Source organism: Mustela nivalis (genome assembly GCF_964662115.1).
Source record: "Mustela nivalis genome assembly, chromosome: 7".
Taxonomy (NCBI): Eukaryota; Metazoa; Chordata; class Mammalia; order Carnivora; family Mustelidae; genus Mustela; species Mustela nivalis.
Genome location: NC_139026.1, coordinates 53,094,564 through 53,109,137, shown reverse-complemented (window position 1 = coordinate 53,109,137; position 14,574 = coordinate 53,094,564). Strand labels below are relative to the sequence as shown.

At 35.7% G+C, this 14,574-nt stretch overlaps 1 protein-coding gene across 2 annotated transcripts; it reads left to right on the top strand.

Moving 5' to 3' along the window:
- Positions 1–270: 270 nt before the first annotated feature.
- On the top strand, positions 271–11,685 carry CLEC7A (C-type lectin domain containing 7A). 2 transcript variants are annotated; one of them, XM_082738398.1, is made up of 6 exons: positions 271–513; positions 2,220–2,318; positions 3,558–3,695; positions 4,742–4,893; positions 6,628–6,746; positions 11,531–11,685. In XM_082738398.1, exons 1-6 carry the CDS (start codon positions 411–413, stop codon positions 11,664–11,666), a joined length of 747 nt encoding a protein of 248 aa, XP_082594524.1. In that variant the 5' UTR covers positions 271–410; the 3' UTR covers positions 11,667–11,685. The 2 variants fall into 2 exon arrangements, with proteins under 2 accessions (XP_082594524.1, XP_082594525.1); XM_082738399.1 differs by lacking the exon at positions 3,558–3,695.
- The last annotated feature ends 2,889 nt before the right edge of the window (positions 11,686–14,574 follow it).

Below are 14,574 nucleotides of genomic sequence, written 5' to 3'. Positions count from 1 at the left end.
TTATCCCTATATCCTTAGCTCCTCAGCTCTGCCATTTGAAAAGATGGGCATTTGATAAACGTTTACTGGATGAACAAGTACATGAGTAAATGAATGCATGTATGAATACACGTTTTATTTTTCTTATATTTGGTCTGAAGCAAAGATTTGTCTATTGTGCTGCCTTATACTTGTCTTAAGACTCATCAGTCTTGGAAACAAGATCTAAAGTTACAAATGGGAACTTATCACAGCATAGTTTTCATTTCCTGCCTTTGGCTATATCTGGTTGGACTACTTACTTGAGCTCAACTTGTTAAAACTCAGTAAATGCCTACCCCACATGATTTGACCCATACATCCTCTTTTGTCTTTAGAAAAGAAAAGGAGAACTCTCAAATGCTGTGTCAATTCAGGAACTCAGTAGAACAATGGAATCCCATGCTGAGGTAGAAAATTTGGATGAAGATGGTTATACTCAATTAGACTTCCACTATCAAGGCATCACTGGGAGACGTGTGGTGTTAGAGAAAGGTATCTTTTCTTTCTACCTTCAGTGTTCTTGTTCTCATCAATGAAAACACTTATGTGGAGAAAATTTGAGAGATTTATGACATGTAACCTGAAAACCTTTGAAAAGATTTTCAGAACTCACTGAAGATTTTTGAAATATCTTTCCTCATTGCAAGCATTTGGTGACTATCAGTATTTAAATTAATTATTATCATAACAGAAAATACAATTTCTTGGGTGCCTGGGTGGCTCAGTCAGTTAAGTTTCTGCCTTTGGCTCAGGTCATGATCCCAGGGTCCTGAGATTGAGTTCAGCAGGGAGCCTGCTTCTCTCTCTGCTTCTCTCTCTCTCATGAATAAATAAAATCTAAGAAAAAAAAAAGAAAATAAAATTTCTCTTTTCTGTAGAAATAGACCCTTCAGCAGTAAGGAATAGTAAATAAGTGTGATGAAATGCAAAGATGTAAGAATTTCAATAGGAGTGACTTGTTGCTTGTTTGGTAGCAAGGAATAACTCATAGAATGGAAATCATGGAAACTTAAATAAATACATGTGAACAACACCAGGATATTGAAGATAAGAAAGAGAAGAATGAAAAGAGAGGAGATAGGTGAGGAAAGAAACAGATTTGTGATTTTGTGGTAAAGGCCAAAGGGACTTTGGTCACAGGGTTTGGAATCACAAAATGTGTTTTTTGAGGTAAGACACTGATTTGGATGTTTTTCTTAATCAAATTGAAGTCTTTTGTACACTAGTGAAGGAAAATATATGTGTTGGATAAAAAGATTCCATTTGCAGAACAGGAGTCTTAAACATAACAGAAAAGGAATAAAATATGGAGAAAGGCATTACAAGCTCTTTCCCTTAATAGAATGAGTCATGTGGTTTCCTCTATGGCTCTCCTATTTGACAATTCTCTGAAATGCTTGTAATGCTTATTCTCAAAGGGAGAACTATATCCTTGGTGCAATGGTATTAACATAAAATGAGTTCCCTGTTATCAGGAGAAAGATTATTCCTAAGTCTTGACATGAGAATTTGCTCTCTTCTGCTTTGTGGTAACCCACATTGCACAATTATTTTCCCTTTACCACGTATGCAATTCTTTTCTTGCTCAACCAGTTGAGGAGTACTAGAAAAACTGGATGATGCAAGAGGTAGGGAGGCAGATTTATGTTTCTATGTATTTGTTGACTAACAGTGAGTTATATATAATGTGCTAGTAGCCTCTAGACTAGGTGCTTTTATATGTTAGCTCATTTGGTTCCCACAATGAAACTCTGGAGTATTATTACCTCAGTTTTTCACAAAGATAAATGAATAAACAGAGGGAATAATTTGCCCAAGGCTGTGCAAAAAATAAGTGAAAAGAAAAGGTTGTCCTCAGTATCCAGGGCTATCTTCTATTTTTATAGAAGACAGTCAGCTGTCTGAGTGAGATGAGTGGGATTTCAGAAACTCTGGTAATGTCAGGACCATCAGTGTGAACCTGAAATTAGGAGTGTACAGATGTCAGGGCACTGTGCTGAAACTGCAGTTCCAGAGCTTAAGGAGGTATGCCAAATGTGAGGGAAAATTCAGATAATCCTAGATGACTAGATTATCTGTATGTCAGTGATTAGTAATTCACTTTAGAATTTTCCAGATTTTGATGCACTGTAGAACTGAAGTTCTCTGTGATTTATCATATTTTTTTATTTTAATTTCTCTTCCCTCTCTCTTCTTAGTAACATGTGCTACATCTCCTCGTTGGCGTTCCATTGCTCTGACTTTGGGAATCCTATGCTTGCTAAAACTGGTCATAGCTGTGATCCTGGGTACCATGGGTGAGTATTGGTGAGGGAGATCAACAACAACAACAACAACAACAACAACTATAACAGACATTCGATAAGCATTTATTATGTGCCAGGCACTCTTAAGAGCTTGGCATGTGGAATCTGTATATTACCCCAATTGAATCAGTGCTACACTTTCTCATTTTACTTATAAGAGAAGTGAGAGGTGTGGGGAGGTGCATTTTATTTTTTAGGGCCATAAACTAGTTAGTGGTAAGACCATGATTAGACTGAAAAATGCATATTCTTTTTTCTTTCCCTCCATTCTCTTCCTCCCCCTCCTCCCCCTCCTCCTCTTCCTCCTCCTCCTCCTCCTCCCCCTCCTTCTCCTATTAGAGGGATCCCAGAGTGAGTGGGGGAGGGAAGGAGGGAAAAAGATTCTGGAGCAGGCTCCATACTCATGATCTGAGCTGAAATTAAGAGTCTGAGGCTTAATCAACTGAAGCACTCAGGCACCCCTAAAAAAATGCATACTCTTAACTATATTGCTCTATTGTCTTTCTTGAATAGCTTGTTTTAAAGGTGTGAAATTCCCAAGATACCTTAATGGTAGTAAACCAGGGGAAGTGAAGAAGGAAGTACAATAAGGTGCTTATCTTCTTAATGAAATAAATTCCCTAATAAGACTATAAACTATTTTTACAAACCTCATGATCTAAGGAAATTATTTTATACCTAATCTTTAATCTAAACTCTTCTGAATAATACCAGGGATTACCTGAGGAACTTACTAAATAGATATTTTGTGATGGGTGAATGAATTCCTTTAGATTTTGTATCCCACATGTTCTCTTATCAATAAGATATTATTGTGCCTTTGGAGTGTCCTCAAAGAGCTCTCATTTTTAAATAACAGAAGAAAGATAGAAAATTTATTACTATTTCAAGTCTATCATGGGTCCAGTTGATGGTATTTCATGTGCCTCTTGCTTTCTCTTTTATATTCTTTATCTGCTTTGTTTTTCTCCTAATTTTTGCTACACCTTCATGGAAGTAATTTTTTTCCCCATCTATTTATCTATCATCTATTCTATCACCTATCTATCTCTCTATCTACCATCTATTTTTACCTCTCAATCAGCAATGTGTTATCTATTTATTGTTAATAAAAATATACCCCTTTGTATTCCAACAGAAATATGGATCTTGGAATTATCATTTCAAATATATATAGTAGAATGACTTTTTTTTTTTTTCTGTCACTATAATTGTTGTTGGTATATGAAGCTATTTGGAAATCCAATTCAGGGAGCAACCCATTGAAGAACGATACCTTTCCATCAAGAAATAAAGAGAACCACAGTCTACCCACACAATCATCTTTAGAAGACCACGTGACTCCTACCAAGTCTCTCAGAACCACAGGCAAGGACAGGGTTAAAAGATGAATGGAATTCTTAATCCAGGAAGGTTAATAACTGGGGCTAAGACCTGGAGTAGGGTAGGTAAAGACAATACTTTTATGGGCAAGGATTGCATATTCATGAAAGCACACATAAGTATTACCTCAATATATTAGTATGTCCCTGTCATATATGCAATAAAGTCATATAAGGTCATATCCCATGCATTTGGCCAACCATTTTTAAGTTGGATTTTTTTTTTCAAACCAGCAACAAATATATCACTCTTTATATAATTAGACCTGTAGGAGGCTCTATAATTTGATGCAAAGGAAAGAAATATGTTCTCCCCCCTTGAGAATTGACATTTTAAAGTAACAGAGATAGAATAGGAAATTGGATGTCAGAAAGGAAGAAAGGGAGAGGAAAGGAAAGAAGGGAAAATGTGCCAAGAAATAAGAATTGTATGTGAATTAAACATACACAAAGACATAGACCTAATAGATATAGTCCTGAAAACTCTAGTTATATTTGTTTTTCTTTAATCATACAATTTCATTAATTTTATTGCAACTTCATATACATGACCCTTTTTTTCTCATTGTATCAAAATTGAGTATGACAATATTTTGATTTCAATTTTCCATCTCTGGACCCATACTTTCTCACTATTAATAGATAAAATATATAGATAAAAATAGAAAGTAGATATTCTCTATAATGTGAACAATTGCTCTTATATGTTTTTCATTTGGCAAACTGCATTCTTAAATGGATCTCACAACTCTAAAATAAGTTAACATGAAGTGACTGTGTATCTTGATGATTGCTTTTGAATTGATTTACTTTAAAAATTATCATGAGGAAAGGGAGTTCTGGACTGAAGGTGGAAGAATGGAGGAGAGGCCAGGAAGGAAAGGAGGGTTGACTGTCTAAAACTGTTTATGGTTAATTCATTTTTAAATTTTAATTGAATGAGGGGATTTCAATGTGGTCTCTTCTATAAAAATCACATCCCTATTATTATGAATTGTTATGAACCTCATTGTATTTACATTTTATTTCCAGGAGATTTTTCCAGCTCTTGTCCTCCTAACTGGATCATACACAAGAACAACTGTTATCTATTTAGCACATCATTAACTTCCTGGAATAGAAGTAAAAGTCAGTGTTCTCAACTATACTCTAACCTCTTGAAGATAGACAGTGCAGAAGAACTGGTGAGTGTGGACTTCACTTATAATTATCTGTAGTCAATATTGAGCAGAAAAATACATAATTCCAGGTAAAGATAATTTTCCCTAAGAGAGGGCACCTGGGTGGCATAGTCACTTAAGTGTCTGCCTTCCGCTCAGGTCATGATCCCAAGGTCCTGGGATGGAGTCTCCCATCTGGTTCCCTGCTCAGTGAGGAGTAATCCCCCCTCTTTGCCCCTCCCCCTGCTGATGCTCTCTATCTCTAGCACTCTCTCTCAAATAAATAAATAAAATATTTAAAAATTTTTACCTAAGAGAAAGTCACACTTAATATCCTCCATAATTAAAACAGCATGTATTAAATGGGTAAAATATATGGTTTTTTAATTAATTCAAAAAATAAATACTTTCACTTTATTTTTTTAAAGGTTTTATTTGTTTTATTTTAGAGAGAGAGTGTGTGTGCATGAGGCAGAGAGTGGGGCAGAAGGAAAGAGAGTGTCTCAAGAAGATTCTGTACTGAGCACGGAGCCTGATGCAGGTCTTGATCTAATGACCCTGAGATATGGACCTGAGCCAAAACCAAGAGTCGGACGCTTAACCAACTGCACCACCCATGGGCCCCAATGTGTTTTACTTTAAAACAAATCTATCCAAACACACTACAAGTTGCATGACTATGACAATCATTTTTGTGGGTTTGGATTTCAATTCTTAAATTTGGTTGAGTAAAATAGAAAATTCTCCCCCTTGTCATCATTATTATCAAGGGAAAAAGCAGCAATAATAATATACATTTATAAATCATTTACTTCTTGCAAGATACTGGGAAAGGCAAAGAGGTTTAAAAAGTAACCTTGCTAATTCAATGCTTACGTAGTTTCTAAGAAGAAAGAAACAACTCAACAGTTGCTAAAAGTTAAATATCTGCTTTTGGCAATCAATGACAGGAATTCAGAGAGAGATGTCCAGATACATAAAGTTTTACAGAAAAAGTGAGAGTTATAATGCATCTTGAATGAAGGGTAGAATTCACTTGGGCTAGGAAAAGGCATTAATAGTCAGAAAACACTCTACACTATAAATCTAAACACTCTGTAACTCCTACATTTACTTTCATTTCCTTTCAACTTCTGTGTTTCCATCCTTTGTTACCCAACAGTCGTAGTTCGCATGAAAATGAACGGAAGTAGAGCGTGACAAAGAAAAGGAATGATATTGGAAGTCTGTCTGGCTTTTCGATGTTCCCGTTGTTTGTCAAATGTCAGCATTAAACCTCAAATTACTTATTCATAGAACATGCAGTGGAACGGAGTTATTTTTATATTTTTATCTAACTCTGCAAAGCATTTCTTGACAAAAGTGTTACAAATTCATATATTCAATTGGAGAAGATAGTGGCCTGTTTTCCATGAAAATGGACTTGGGGGTCTGTCATTCATGGGTCTTGGCAAGCAAGTTGCATGGAGGCATTATAATTTTGACATTATAGGTCTCTTTTTTTATTGGAAAACTAAACAATAATGACTTTGAAGAAACGAAATATACTTTTTGAGACACTCAAAGACAATCAATAATTGGTACTTCTCTTTCGGTTGATGCCAGTGTATGCCTGCGTTCTTCACCAAGGCAATTCAATCTGTGTTCTCTCTCAATGTCTGTGAGAGTCTCTCTCCATCTTTTTATCTCTATAATCTCTGTCTGTCTCACTCTCTCCATGACTCTTTGACATGTATTTATATTTATGTTTTCCTACAGGAATTTATAGTAAGGCACATGTCTTCTCAACCTGATAATTCATTCTGGATAGGACTTTCTCGCCATCAGACTGAAGGACCATGGCTCTGGGAGGATGGCTCAGTGTTCTCTTCTAACTTGTAAGTATCTGAAGGACAATACTTCATACCCTTTCTCAGAAGGATAAGAGCATGCCAAGCAGTTAAGGACCTGATCTGTGGGCCACTTATTAGAATGAGAGAAAGAGAAATGGTGATAGAGAGAAAAAGAGTGAATCAGGAAAAAAAGAAAGAAAGAAAGAAAGAAAGAAAGAAAGAAAGAAAGAAAGAAAGAAAGAAAGAGAGAGAGAGAGAAAGAAAGAGAGAGAGAGAGAGAGAGAGAGAGAAAGAAAGAAAGAAAGAAAGAAAGAAAGAAAGAAAGGAAGGAAGGAAGGAAGGAAGGAAGGAAGGAAGGAAGGAAGGAAGGAAGGAAGAAAGGAAGGAAGAAAGAAAGAAAGAAAACAAGGTAGAGGAGACCCTTCCAGTCAAAATGAGTTGAGTGGTCGTCTAGTGCAGCACAAATGTTCCTCAGCTTTCTTACAAGGGGCACACCTGGCACCTGTCTGAAGTAGTTCAGTTAGAAGTCATCACTGTTAATGTAAAATCGTGGTGAAGAGCATGGGCTTTGGAGTCAGTTCTCAGCTTGAGACAATGATTGGCCCGCTCCCTGTGTGAAATTGGATAAGTTGCTTGACCTACCTGAGCCCCTCTTTCCTCATCTGTAAATAAGAACAAAAATAAAACCTTTTTATTAGGATTTTAAGATAAAGGAGATAAAAGTCAAATCACTTAGCATAGCATCCAACACCTAGTAAATTTGTGACACACGTTAGTATTAATTTTGAAAGCAACCATGTTTCAGACTCTATAAATTTATTTTAAACACATTTCTCATTTACATTATAAATTCTCCCTTACTGTGTGTGGATCAGCTAGGGTTCCTTAGAGAAGAAGATCTATACAGATCTATTGGTTCTGAAGACCCCTGACTGATCCACACAATGAGGAATAACTGATACATGGAGATTTCCCTTTCTTTTTTTTTTTTTTTAAGATTTTATTTATTTATTTGACAGACAGAGATCACAAGTAGGCAGAGAGGCAGCTAGAGAGAGAGGAAGGGAAGCAGGCCCCCTGCTGAGCAGAGAGCCCGATGTGGGACTCGATCCCAGGACCCTGAGATCATGACCTGAGCTGAAGGAAGAGGCTTAACCCACTGAGCCACCCAGGTGTCCTACATGGAGATTTCTTATGAGGAACTGTCTCACAAGATATGGAAGCTAAGAAGCTTCCATATGGAAGCTTTCAGATGGAAGCTAATAACCTGCCATTTGCAAGCTGGTACCCAGGATAGCCTGGGGCTATAAATTCCCTTCAAGCATGAGGGGCTGGGAACCAGGGAAGCTCATGGTGTAAAACTCAGGGCTCAGGTAGAAAGAAAAAAGATGAACTACACTGACATGCCTCAGCTCACACAGTGAGGCAGGAAAAGACAAAGTCTTCCTCCTGAGGACTTTTTGTTCTATTTAAGCCCTCAGTGGACTGGATGATACCCACCCACACGGGGTGGGCAGTCTACTTTCCTGTGTCCACTGATTCAAAGGCTAATTTCACCCAGAAACACCCTCAAGATATAATTAGAAATAATGTGGAATCTGGGTGTGGTTAGTCAAGTTAACACAGAAAATTAACCATCGCAAAATATTGAGGTCCTCCTCATTGTAATTGTCATTTATTTTCTTTTTCATACCTGAAAAATATGAAATTATATTCTCCTTCTAAATTTCTGTTATTAGCATGTATATATATATATATATATATATATATATATATATGTGCAAATGTCTGTTTTTTTTGTTCATTTGTTTGTTTTCCCATTATTCTCAATAGGTTTATTTTCCAACTCAATTTCTCTCTTCAAAAAAAGAATTTTAGGTTTTGTTGATTCTTTCTCTCTTTCCTCTGTGTCCTTTAAAAAAATATATTTATTTCCGTTCTCAGATTTATTACTTTTTCCCATTCAATTTCTTTGTGTTTTATTTGCTATTCTTTCTAATTTCTTTTGTGGATGTTTGACTCCTGAAATTCCCCCTTTCTTTTTCTAAAGTATGTTTATTTAAGGCTATAATTTCAATGTATTTTTATTAGTATCATACTTTTTAATTTCCATTGTGAGTTGTTCTTTGACCTATGACTTACTTTCAAATGCACTTCTTTTTTTTTAATATTTTATTTATTTATTTGACAGAGATCATAAGTAGGCAGAGAGGCAGGCAGAGAGAAAGAGGGGGAAACAGGCTCCCCACTGAGCAGAGAGCCCCGTGTGGGGCTCAATCCCAGGACTCTGGGATCATGACCTGAGCAGAAGGCAGAGGCTTTAATCCGCTGAGCCACCCAGGTGCCCCCCAAATGTACTTCTTAATTTATAAATATCTCTGTGTTTATAATTATCCGTTTGCTTCAGGTCTTAGCTTAATTCCATTGTGGTCGGAGAACATAGTACAATGTGATTCCAATCCTTTGACTTTTATCTGCTTCTTCTTCCCCTGCTGAGAAAAGTAGACTAAAATCTCCCACTGTGACTCTACTTACAATTCTGTAACAATTTTGTTTGGCTGATGGTGTACTTTTAGGCACATATAGATTTAGAATTTTTATACTGTACAGTGCACAGACCATTCAAAGTACTTTTTCTTGTCTTTCTTCTCTTTGAAATGTTTAATAATTTTATGACTCCACTTTTTCTTACAGAAATTTAGAATTTACTCTTACTAATTTTTGAAGTTGCTCTAAATATTATAACACATATTCTTCACTCATCAAAGTCTAATATTAATTGTTTTATAATGTTCTTCCTGGGCAATTTAAAAATATATTAGAATACTTCTTTACTCTCTGTCCTCCCTCCCCAATTTACATGTTATTATTTTTGTGTACTTTAATGCTTTCACATCTTTTCCCACATTTTAAATCTCTACATTTGGCACCTGTCTTACAGCTGCTGGTCTTTTATCATCACTGTAGGTGTGAACTGAAGTGGAGCCTGTCAAGAAGGATTAGTGTTTGCTTCTGCCAGTCAATGAAAGGCACCACAAACCTGAGAGTACTAAAACACTCTGCATGGTTTTGTTGTTGTTGTTGTTGTTTTGTTTTGTTTTGTTTTGTCTTGGTTTGTTTTAAATACACTGGTATTATGGATTCAAATAGAAGACCTGTAAGTAACAGCTTGTGGTTCAGCTTCTCAGGGGATGTAATATTTTTCTCCCATCCTCCACTTGGGGGCAAGATTGAGACAGGCACGTCTCTTGGTTCCTCTTTTCTGGTTGTAGTTTTAGTTTTCATTTACTCCTACACAAGAATTGTCCTTTGTTCTGCAGGGTTTTCTACTAAATTCCATCCTGGATGAATTTATTTCACAGTATTAGTTAAATAAATGTTCTCTTCACAATTGATGGCACCTCAGATTCAGTAAAAATATAGTCCTAGAAAACAGTAGATACATAGATTGATATACAATTCATCTAGATTTTCCCACATATTTATGATTTGCATTAGTTCTTATTTATTTCTGTCTCTCCTACCTTCCATTTCAACCATTTTCCTTAAACCTGAAGAATACTCTCTACTGTTTCCTTTAGAGTTTAGTTCTGTATCTAATACTATTTTTTTAAAGATTTTATTTATTTATTTGACAGAGAGACAGATCACAAGTAGGCAGAGAGGCAGGCAGAGAGAGAGAGAGAGAGAGAGAAGCAGGTTCCCTGCGGAGCAGAGAGCCCGAAATGTAGCTCTGTCCATACTCAAAAAAACTCTTCAACATCAAGGAAAGTTTTGGAGAATACCAGTCAAAATTCTCTCTGAGGCCTGAATCAAAGTTGTCTCATACTTTTAGCCTAGCCATTTCTACAAAAGAATTCTCTCAATCCTCCAGTCCCAGAGCCTCTTTAGAGCTAGATACACAAGATGAAGAGTACTAGTCCATAGCCTTTACAGTGAAACTCAGTGTTACCTCTTAAGTTTGACTAATTATCACGGCTCCTTCAGGAGACTGGAGAGCAAATAGAACAGAGTCATACTCCCACTTACCCAGGATAATGATCATAATTGTCTATCACTGTATTGTAATATAATTCTATCTTCAGAATGCATTAAAATATATAATGCTGAAAAAATATATATATAATGCTGTTTTCCCTGTCTTTAAATGGCCTTGATATCTATGATTCCTCACTTATTTTCTTCCCAAGATTTTATTTATTTAGTTGAGAGAAAGAGAGTATGAGAGAGGGAGATTACAAGCAGGGAGGAGGGGTAGAGGGAGAAATAGACTTTCCCACTGAATAGGGAGCCCAAAGTGGGACCTAATCCCAGGACCCTGGGATCATGACCTGAGCTGAAGGCAGATACTTAAATGACTGAGCCACCCAGGCACCCCTATGATTCTTCATCTAGTTCTAGATTCTTCTCAATAATAACTCTTCTGCTTGGTCTACTCACTAAATATACACAAAGATAATTTCATGAACTTGTTGTTTTATTTGATAAATACACTTCTAGTTAAGAGGTTGAAAGATAAAGAACTGTCTATAGAATAGTAAATGATTTTTTTAAATTTGTCAGAAGCTTTATTTAATTTTATGTGACTAACAGTATTTTTCTTAACAAATTTTTGAGTCATTTTTATGTCTTAATAACAAAGGCTCTTCTGTTTCCATTTGAGAACTAATGCAACCTAAGTTCAAGTTTCTTTTTCCAATAACATAACCACTTAGGAAATTTTTTCAACAATATCCTTGCCCATATCCTTGCTAATTTATTTCAGCATTGTGTAGATAGTAGATAGTGTTTCTTATATTTGTTCTAATTGCCTTATTATACTTTAACAGGTTTCAAATCAGAAGCACAGAAACCCAAGAAAGCTCATCTCACAGCTGTGTGTGGATTCACCTGTCGATAATTTATGATCAACTTTGTAGTGTGCCCTCATACAGTATTTGTGAGAAGAAGTTGTCAATAAAATGATTGGGGTGTCACTGTGGAAGACCAGAGAGAAGTATTTAAAATAATAAGAAGGGCAGAAAACAAAACAGAAAAGAGATATTTGAAGTCAAAATAACAGCTAAAAATATCAAGAGAGCTCAGCCAACTTTAATCTTAGATGAGAATGGAGAAGCTATAATTCTGCACTTGCCAAATGAATTGCAAGTCCAGTATTAGGTTCTAGTTAATACAGCCCTAGAAATGGAGTCAGGTCAGCTGAACTTATATCTTTTGATTTAATATTAACATGGAATTTGCCATAAATCCTTGGTGTTTCAAGAAAATAATTATTTCTGGGTCTACCAGGGTTGCTTTTTGTCCTTAAAAATTGCCCCTGGAGTACATATGTTGTGTTTCCATGACGTGTTTCTCCGTGTCTAATAGTGTATCAGACACAGGTAGAAGGAAAAATGTATTTCTGAACAGCAAAAGGAAATGAAAAAATTATCTTCACTACAATCAGAGTTATTTTATTATTTTGATCATCAATATGGCTATGTTAAAAAAATTATGAAAAAAACCAAGCAACTCCATCACTTTTTTATCCTCAAATAGCTCAGGGAATATGTCTGCCACATATCTGAGTAATAGGCTCTTGTATAATGTGAAGTAGTTATAAAAAAGTATTCTCCATTGTAAATACTATCAATCAAAAAAGATCTGGTAATGAATATAGAACAACAACAACAACAAAAACAATAATCCAGGGGACTTGGGTGGCTCAGTTGGTTGAGCATCCAACTCTTGATTTCAGCTTGGGTGGTGATTTCAGGATCTGAAATTGAGCCCTTAATCAAGCTCCACACTCAGCTCAGAGTCTCCTTGAGATGCTCTCTCTTCCTCTTTATCTGGCCCTCTATTTCCATGCTCATGCATGATAAAATCTTTTAAAAAAACAACTATCCTATCACTGAAGTATTAACATTCTGGAAGGCAAAACTTGTCTTACTATTTTTTAATGATTACTGTTTTGCAGTTTTTAGAAAATTTTCAGTAATTACCATTAGAGGGTATTTTTGGAACATGTTTCCTTATGTGATAATTTGTCTTTTTCTTATTTTCTCTTAAATTTTCCCCCTGGTCCTGTTTTTATTTCCAAAGGGGACTTCCATATTATTGGAGAGGGAGTTACATCCTTCTTTGGTTATTAACATGTGAACGGAAATTACATCAAGTTGTTATGTGAATTTCACTGTAAGAAAGAAATGATAATCAAAGAAACTTTGGCTTCCAAATGTTGTGCATAGTAAACATTATGACAATATGCCCTCTCCTCATAAGAAAATAATGGTGAACTTGGCACTTGGGAAGAGGTAGTTTAGTAGTAGTTTTATGTTGAAGAATAAATTTGGGATCTTAAGTATTTAAAAATTGAAAAGAAGACATAGACCTTTTTGATGAAGATTCCTAATGCTTTTTAATATACACACTCATATTGTTACCATATGAAAAGACATGTGGAAAAGGCAAAGATAATTTGAGAGTTAAATTAAGGTATAAGGTGAGATTTTGAAGAGATATCATGTCTTTCAATTTTGTTTTTGGTTTGATCAGTTCCTCCTGGGTCCTTAGGATGGCGTGAATGATTTGAGAAGTCATAATGATCAAAAATAATTCTGGATGAGGGATTTCCAGCTGTACTTAGAACAGACAACAATATTTGTTTTTTAAATATTTATGATTTAAAGATAAAAGTATGATTATTACAAAATGATGGTATAACGTAAGATGCTCTAGGTTGTCCAAGCATATTACCTGACTTGTTAATACTTGTTTATACCACAGTTTACATGGCCATGTACATGGGATTGAACAGGAAACATCCTTTTTTTCCAAGAGACAGAAAAGGGAAAATTGCTACTAGCCAAACTTCTGTCTCTGGCCTGAAGTATTGCAGTAATTTTCAAAGTAATCTCCCAGTGTCCACCTTTGTCCTCCTAAGCTAATTTTTTAAAAATAGTGGAGTGATTCTTTTAAATTTAAAACAAGTCATCTCAGCTCTCTACTCAAAATCCCTTGACTTCCCACGTACCTCAGAGTAAAACCAAATATAGATAAATTGAAATGAAAAGGAAGAGACCTTTTCTGTTGTCTGTGGGCCACTTTTTACTCTTTTGACCTAATCTACTTTTCTCCTCTTTGTTCATTCCATCTGGTTTCTCTCTTGTTTCATAATGACCTGCATGCTTCCACCTCAGGGCCTTAGAGCTTTCTGTTCTCTTCACCAGAATGATTTTTACCCTAGATACTGCAGGACCTGTTCTTGCACTTCTTTAAAGTCTCTGCACATAGAGCATTTTCTTAATGAGGCTGAGTCTGACTGCCATATTTACAATTACTGACCCTCCTTTTTGTATATTCTTTTTCTTTACTTTTAAGATTTATCTATTTATTTTAGAGAGGGGAGGCAGCGGGAAAGAGCATCTCAAGCAGACTTCCCAGTGAGTATAGATCCCGATGCAAGGCTCAGTCTTACAACTGTGTGATCATGACCTAAGCCTAAATCAAGAGTCAGTCACCCAGATACCCGAGCCACCCAGGTGCCCCTCCTTTTTGTATATTCTTAATCTCCCATACCTTCCTCATATTTTCATACCTCTTATTATACTCTAATATGCTCTATTATTCACTTACTATCTTTCATGTTATCTGGCTTCTTCCATATAACATAGGATCTAAAAGACAGAAAGTTTTGTTTTTGATGCATCCTAGAATCTGAGAATAGTACCTGAAATAAAGCAGCAGAAATATCTGTCAAAAGATATTTTTGTCATTGTTGAAAAAATAAGTGTTTAAGGACGAGTAGGAAAAATGTTAGTGTAAGTTATTTGGTGAAAAGTATCAAGCATCTACTTGAATCAATGCTGTTAGTTTTAATTGCTTTTCATGA